This window comes from Chiloscyllium plagiosum, chromosome 26, assembly GCF_004010195.1.
Source record: "Chiloscyllium plagiosum isolate BGI_BamShark_2017 chromosome 26, ASM401019v2, whole genome shotgun sequence".
In the NCBI taxonomy this organism is placed as follows: Eukaryota; Metazoa; Chordata; class Chondrichthyes; order Orectolobiformes; family Hemiscylliidae; genus Chiloscyllium; species Chiloscyllium plagiosum.
The window spans coordinates 46,946,509-46,955,014 of NC_057735.1; the positions used below are offsets into that span (position 1 = coordinate 46,946,509).

At 44.4% G+C, this 8,506-nt stretch overlaps 1 protein-coding gene across 5 annotated transcripts in view; it reads right to left on the reverse strand.

Annotated features, from left to right (window-relative positions):
• Nucleotides 1-8,506, reverse strand: part of LOC122563320 (transcription factor ETV6-like) — a 75,630-nt gene that overhangs the window by 16,879 nt on the left and 50,245 nt on the right. For all 5 annotated transcript variants that reach the window (XM_043717045.1, XM_043717046.1, XM_043717047.1 and 2 more), the window contains one exon: nt 8,013-8,180. In XM_043717045.1, the coding sequence (XP_043572980.1) occupies nt 8,013-8,180 (168 nt within the window). The remainder of the gene's footprint in view (nt 1-8,012; nt 8,181-8,506) is intronic.

Sequence of the window (8,506 nt, forward strand, 5' to 3'; positions counted from 1 at the left end):
GGGAGAGGGAGGAATGGGAGGGAGAGGAATGGGAGAGGAATGGGAGAGAGAGGAATGGGAGAGGGAGGAATGGGAGAGAGAGAGACACCTAATATATTTAAAAGAAAACAATCCCAAAGAACTTTGGATGCTGGAAATCAGAAACGAAAACAGGAATTGTTGGAAAAACCCAGCAGATCTGGCAGCAAACGTGGAGAGAAATTATTTTAGGGCTAGTGAACCTTCTTCAGAACTAAACAAATTCTTGAGGCAGAGACTTTGAAAAGCAGAGAGGTTTATGTTGTGTTCTGTGTGAAGCCTTGGTTAAACCACACTTAGAATACTGGAAACAGCTCTGGTTTCCAAACTCTAAAAAGGATAACAAACATTATATCCAGAAGGAATTAATGAACAGGCTGAAACTCTTTTCTCCAGAAAATAGGAGATTCTGGGATGTGCTAATAATTTGAAGATTTAAAGGGTGTGATGGTGTACGGAAGGCCAGAACTAGATGCCTTAAACCTAAGGCAGGCACTAACAACTCTAACAGGAATTTAGGGAAAGTACCTTCACCAACGAGTATTGCAAATGTGGAACACACAACCACAGAGATTGATTAAGATAAATATGAAAATGTTTTTAAGTGTCAGCTAGATGAGGGACAAAAGGATTGAAGATGATGTTGATGGGATTAGATAAACAGAAGTGATATGAAATATAAACACTGTGTGAGCCTCTTGCTGTGCTGGAATCATTTTGCAATCAGAAACCCTTTACAGAAATTGCTTCCCACCGGGGACTCATTCATAGAGGGAATCTCAGCATCAAAAACCCTCTTACAGTGGGACTTTTACCATCGCGTATTTCTTTAAGACAATGAAACTATAAAAAAATAGGAAAAGCAGTAGGCCATTCGGCCCCTCGAGCCTGCTTCACTACTCAACAGGATCATGACTGATCTGGCATTCCTCACGTCCACTTTCCAGTGTTTTCCCCATAATACCCAACTGATGATGAATCTCATTATTTCAGTCTTAAATATACACAAGAAGTTCCAAAGAGTCTCAATCCTGAGAAGAAATTCCTCCTCATCTCAATCTTAGATTGGCACCCTTAATTCTGAGATGATGCCTTCTGGTCCTCGACTTTCCCACAAGGGGACACATTCTCTCAGCATTTAACCCCCTACCAATCCTCTATGTTTCAATGAGATTACCACTCATTCTTCTAAAGTCCAGTGAGTAGAGCCCCAACCAATTTCACCTCTGCTCCTAAGACAATCCTCCATGCCAGGGATCATCCAACTGAACATTCTCTGAACTGCCTCCATGAATTAATATCTTTCCTTCAAATAAAGGGACCAAAGATGCTCACAGTACTCCAGATGTGGTCTCACCAGCACCTTGTACAGTTGCAGTAAGACTTCCCTACTCTTAGACTCAAACCCCGTTGAAATAAAGGCCAATATTCCATGTGTCCGGTTCCCTACCATACCTTTGTGTTTTGTATGCAGTACCCTCAAGTCCCTTTGTGTTGCAGCCTTCTACAAGTTTTCTCCATTTAGATGGCACCCTGTTCTTTTCTTCTCCCTTCCAAAATTAACTTCACATTTTCCCACATTATACTCCATTTGCCAACCTTTTTCCCACTTACTTCACCTATCAATATTTCTCTGTAAGTTGTTTGTATCCCCTTCACAAATTGCCTTTCCAACTATTTTTGCGCTGCCTGTAAATCTAACTCCAAACATTCACTTTCTTCCTCCATGTCATTAATATACATTGTAAACAGTTACGTCCCAGCACTGATCCCTGTAGAATGTCACTGGTCACAGGTTGCCAATCTGAAAAAGAACCCTTTATCTCCACTCACTGTTACCTGCCCAAGATCAATTCTCTATCCTTGCCAATAAACTACCTCCAACACTGTGGGCTCTTATCTTATCACTTAACCTATTGTGAGGGACCTTGTCAAACGCCTTCTGGAAGTCCAAATAAACATGCACCGATTGATTCCCCTCTGTCCACTCTGGTTGAGACTTTTATGGAGAACTCGAACAAATTAGTCAATCTGAATTTCCTTTTCATTGAGCCAAGCTAACTCTGCTTGATTAGATTATGATTTTACAAATGTGTTGCTATTACTCTCTTAACAATCGATCCCAATACTTTTCCAAGGATAAATGTTAGACGAATTGGCCTCCAGTGACCGCTTTCATTGCCCCCCTCCCTTTTTGAATAGGGATGTCACATTGACAGCTTCTAACCCTCTGGTACTCCTCCAGAATCCAAGGACTTTTGGAAGATTACAACCAATGCATTTACTGTCTCTGTGGCTACTTCTTTTAGGATCCTTCAGGGCTGGGGACATATCTGCCTTCAGTTCCAGGAGTTTGTTTAATACTATATCTTTAATGTTCATGATAGCACTTAATTCTTCCCTTGAATTATTAAATATTAATGGAATGTTCAAAGTATCTTCCACCGTAAAGACTGATGCAAAATATTTAATGTTTGAACTCCTCTGTCATTTCCCTGTTCCCCATAACCGTCTCCCCAGATTCATTTTCTAAGGTCTATGTTTTCTTTGACCTCTCTCTTTCTTTTTAAAATATATTTAAACAAACTCGGATTGTCAGTTCTTATATTACTCGCTAGCTTGTCCTCATAGTTTATTTTGTCTCTCTTTATCATCTTTGTGTTTATTGGGTTTCTACTGACTTTTGCCTCTTTATATGAGTTTTCTTTCAACTTTATTTTCTCCTTAATTTCCTTGGTTAGCCAAGATTGGTTTATCCCTCTCTTACAATCTTCTATTAGGAGACTCTAATCATCATGGACCACTTTCACTTAGAGATTCTCACTATCAGGATCTCATCTCACAAGACAGTCTCACTATTGAGGATGTCTTTATAGAGATGTCTCACCATGGACAGCCTTCTTACACAGGGAGATGCAGCATTACAGAGAAAGTATGGTGGAAGGCAAGAAATTGAAAAGCAAAACCTCAAAGATCATAATTTTTGGATTATTACTGAACTGCATACAAATTGACATAGAGTTCATCAAATTAGAGAGATAAGTATATGACTGAAAGACGGCTGGGGAGAAGCAGGTACTGGTACTGAGGAAAGTGTGTCGTACATATGTGGGAGGCAATGGCCTGGTGGTGTTATTCTGGGGACCCAAGTTCAAATCCCACCATGGCAGATTTATTAAATTTGAATTCAATAAGTATCTGGAATTAAGAGTCTAATGAAGACCACAAATTCATTGCTGACTGTGGGGAAATCCCATCTGGTTCATTAATGCCTGTTTGTGAAGGAAACTGCCATCCTTACCTGAACTGGCTGACATGTGACTTCAGACCCACAGCGATGTGACTGACTCTTAACTGTACTCTGGGCAATTTGGGATGGGCAATAAATACTGGCCGAGCAGGGAAGCCCTCAGTGCATGAATGAATTTTTTTTTAAAAGATTTTGGGCAAGCAAATCACACACCTAGAGAAGCAGAGAGGGCTTTAAATTAAATAGTGAAGATTAGGGATCAAATTTAGAAAGATGAGGTATATCCAAGGCTAGAGGCAAAGGTAGACAGTAACATAGCAACATGGGACATGAGGCTCAGATAATGGTAGCGAGGGGCAAAGAGAGAGTACACAAATATTCAGGATTGGATTTGAGAAGACTAATGAAAGGATAACATGAAAGGCTCAATACCTGAATGTGCTTAAAATTCAGGGACGTGGGCACCACTGGCTGGGTGAACAGTTACAGAATTTCTCCCTCCACAAATAGAGTCATAGAGATGTACAGCACGGAAACAGACCCTTCAGTCCAACCCGTCCATATATCCCAACCCAATCTAGTCCCACCTGCCAGCACCCGGCCCATATCCCTCCAAACCCTTCCTATTCATATACCCATCCAAATGCATTTTAAATGTTGCAATTGTACCAGCCTCCACAACTTCCTCTGGCAGCTCATTCCATACCCGTACCACCCTCTGTGTGAAAAAGTTGCCCCTTAGGTCTCTTTTATATCTTTCCCCTCTCACCCTAAACCTATGCCCTCTAGTTCTGGACTCCCCGACCCCATGGAAAAGACTTTGTCTATTTACTCTATCCATGCCCCTCATGATTTTGAAAACCTTCATATGGTCACCCCTCAACCTCTGACGCTCCAGGGAAAACAGCCCTAGCCTGTTCAGCCCCTCCCTAAAGTTGAAATCCTCCAACCCTGGCAACATCCTTGTAAATCTTTTCTGAACTCTTTCAAGCTTCACAACATCTTTCCGATAGGAAGGAGACCAGAATTGCACGCAATATTCCAACAGTGGCCTAACCAATCTCCTGAACAGCCGCAACATGACCTCCCAACTCCTGTACTCAATACTCTGACCAATAAAGGAAAGCATACCAAACGCCGCTTTCACTATCCTATCTACCTGCGACTCCACTTTCAAGGAGCTATGAACCTGCACTCCAAGGTCTCTTTGTTCAGCAACACTCCCTAGGTCCTTACCATTAAGTGTATAAGTCCTGCTAAGATTTGCTTTCCCAAAATGCAGCACCTCACATTTATCTAAATTAAACGCCATCTGCCAGAGTGGTGCTGGAAAAGCACAGCAGGTTAGGCAGCATCCAAGAAGCAGGAAAATTGACATTTTGGGCAAAAGCCCTTCATCAGGAATAGAGGCCATCTGCCACTGCTCAGCCCATTGGCCCATCTGGTCAAGATCCTGTTGTAATCTGAGGTAACCTTCTTCGCTGCCCACTACACCTCCAATTTTGGTGTCATCTGCAAACTTACTAACTGTACCTCTTATGCTTGCATCCAAATCATTTATGTAAATGTCAAAAAGTAGAGGGCCCAGCACCGATCCTTGTGGCACACCACTGGTCACAGGCCTCCTGTCTGAAAAACAACCCTCCACCACCACCCTCTGTCTTCTACCTTTAAGCTAGTTCTGTATCCAAGTGGCTAGTTCTCCCTGTATTCCATGAGATCTAAACTTGCTAACCAGTCTCCCATGGGGAACCTTATCAAAAGCCTTATGAAGTCCATATAGATCACATCTACCGCTCTGCCTTCATCAATCATCTTTGTTACTTCTTCAAAAAACTCAAATCAAGTTTGTGAGACATGATTTCCCATGCACAAAGCCATGTTGACTATCCCTAATCTGTCCTTGCCTTTCCAAATACATGTATATCCTGTCCCTCAGGATTCCCTCCACCAACTTGCCCACCACCGATGTCAGGCTCACTGGCCTATAGATCCCTGGCTTGTATTTCATGTCCTTCTTAAACAGTGGCACCACGTTAGCCAACCTGCAGTCTTCTGGCACCTCACCTGTGACTATCGATGATACAAATATCTCAGCAAGAGTCCTAGCTTCCCACAGAGTTCTAGGGTACACCTGATCAGGTCCTGAGAATTTATCCACCTTTACCCATTTCAAGACACCCAGCACTTCCTCCTCTGTGACATTTTGCAAAGTGTCACCATCTATTTCCCTACATTTTATATCTTCCATATTCTTTTCCACAGTAAATACTGATGCAAAATACTCATTTAGTATCTCCCCCATTTTCTGTGGCTCCACACAAAGGCCGCCTTGCTGATCTTTGAGGGCTCCTATTCTCTCCCTAGTTACCCTTTTGTCCTTAATGTCTTTGTAAAAACCCTTTGGATTCTCCTTAATTTTATTTGCCAAAGCTATCTAATGTTCCCTTTTTGCCCTCCTGATTTCCCTCTTAAGTATACTCCTACTGCCTTTATGCTCTTCTAAGGATTCAACCGATCTGTCTATACCTAACATATGCTTCTTTCTTTTTCTTATCCAAACCCTCAATTTTTTTCATCACCCAGCATTCCCTATACCTACCAGCCTTTCCTTTCACCCTGACAGGAATATACTTTCTCTGGATTCGCGTTATCTCATTTCTGAATGCTTCCCATTTTCCAGCCGTACCTGTATCTGCGAACATCTGCCCCAATCAGCTTTCGAAAGCTCTTGCCTAATACCTTCAAAATTGGCCTTTCTCCAATTTAGAACTTCAACTTTTAGATCTGGTCTATCCTTTTTCATCACTATTTTAAATCTAATAGACTTATGGTTGCTGGCCCCAAAGTGCTCCCCCACTGACACCTCAGTCACCTGCCCTGCCTTATTTCCCAAGAGTAGGTCATGTTTTGCACCTTCTCTTGTCGGTACATCCATGTACTGAATCAGAAATTTTTCTTGTACAAACTTAACAAATTCCTCTCCATCTAAACCCTTAACACTATGGCAGTCCTAGTCTATGTTTGGAAAGTTAAAATCCCTGACCATAACCACCCTATTATTCTTACAGATAGTGGAGATCTCCTTACAAATTTGTTTCTCAATTTACATCTGACTGTTAGGGGGTCCATAAACCAATCCCAATAAGGTGATCATCCCTTTCTTATCTCTCAGTTCCACCCAAATAACTTCCCTGGATGTATTTCCGGGAATATCCTCCCTCAGCACAGCTGTAATGCTATCCCTTATCAAAAACGCCACTCCCCCTCCTCTCTTGCCTCCCTTTCTATCCTTCCTGTAGCATTTGTATCCTGGAACATTAAGCTGCCAGTCCTGCCCATCCCTGAGCCACGTTTCTGTAATTGCTATGATATCCTAGTCTGATGTTCCGAAACCATGCCCTGAGTTCATCTGCCTTCCCTGTTAGGCCCCTTTCATTGACTTGCGCTGCCATCTTCAGGGTACAATCGACCTGAACACCTACATCAATTTTCACCAGCAGCAGCCAGTCTCGTGGTGCTGTAGGGAGTCTATGTTCAGGAAAATTATCTTTATAATTTATTTAAAAATCTAATGCACAATATGGACAAATGGAGACTGGCTGGTTCCACTTCTGGCCTCTCCTCCCCCTACTCCCAGTGTGCCCCTCGCCCCTCTCTCCTCACTCCTACTCTTGGTTCAGGCCCCTTTCCCACTTCCACTTCCACTCCAGGCCCCTTTCTGACTCCCGGTGCAGGCCCCTTTCCCACTCCTGTTGCAGACCCCTTTCCCACTCCCAGTGCAGGCCCCTTTCCCATTCCCGGTCCAGGCCCCTTTCCCACTCCCGGTCCAGGCCCCTTTCCCCTTCCACTTCCACTCCAGGCCCCTTTCTGACTCCCGGTGCAGGCCCCTTTCCCACTCCTGTTGCAGACCCCTTTCTCACTCCCGGTGCAGGCCCCATTCCCATTCCCGGTCCAGGCCCCTTTCCACTCCTGGTGCAGGCCCCTTTCCCACTCCTGGTCCAGGCCCCACTCCCATTCCCGGTCCAGGCCCCTTTCCACTCCTGGTGCAGGCCCCTTTCCTACTCCCGGTGCAGGCCCCTTTCCCACTCCTGGTGCAGGCCTCTCTCCCATTCCCGGTCCAGGCCCCTTTCCCACTCCTATTGCAGGCCCCTTTCCCACTCCTGGTACAGGCCCCTTTCCCACTCCCGGTGCAGGCCCCTTTCCCACTCCCGGTGCAGGCCCCTTTCCCACTTCCGGTGCAGGCCCCTTTCCCACTCCCACTTCTGGTGTAGGCCCCTTTCCCAATCCTACTCCGGGTGCAGGTCTCTTTCCCTCTCCCGGTGCAGGTCCTTTTCAGACTCCTGCTTCCGGCGCAGGCCCCTTTCCCACTCCCAATTTTGGTGCAGTCATCTCCGATCACTCCTTCTCTGGGTACACACCTCTCCCGTACACTCACTCCCGGCCTTTGCCCCTGCCCCCTTATGAGCCCCAGCCTCTGCCTTGCCTCGCTTCAGTGCCACTGCTGCTGGGCTTTCCTACATCCTGCCCCATCCTGACTGGCTGACATCACGGGCTACATCTGTGCTGAAATTGCAACCATTTTGGCATTATTGATAAATTCTTCAATTTTGCTTTTGTACCAACAGTTCGCAGGAAACTGTCTGGTAAGTCCGAGTATTGATGTAAATGTCCATTTGGTTTCAGTAGGTGTTGATTGTCTGGTTGGTGCAGGGTTGAGGTGACCGTGCTCTTTGGGACATACCTGTGTGAACCTGGAACCTTTGAAATGGTGCCACCTCTCCTCTTCCACCTATCGTCGTTCCCATCGATTGCACTTGACTCCAAGTTTGGAAGGTGTCTCCATGGGATAGGACGGAGCTGCTAGGCCTGTATCCAGGCAATCGGAATATTGTTGTTGGCTCCTGGGTAACTAAAACATTCAAGCGCAAGAGGTTATGCCTAGTCAGTGACTGCAGCACTATTTCTAAATACAATTTATAAGTATAATTATAAGTATAATACAAGTTATAAGTATAATTTACAAATACAGTAACTTCAAGGAAGCAAATGTTTCTTGGTACCAAGATAATAATTAATTAACATCGCGTATTGAAATGTCCACCTTTATCCAATGAAATGAACAATAACCATAAACTTTTAGCCCAGCAAAGCTCAATATGTGGAATGACTGAACCAAAACAACAGAAACTAGCTGCAATGTTCCAGATCAGTCTCAGTGGTTAGCGCTGCTGCCTC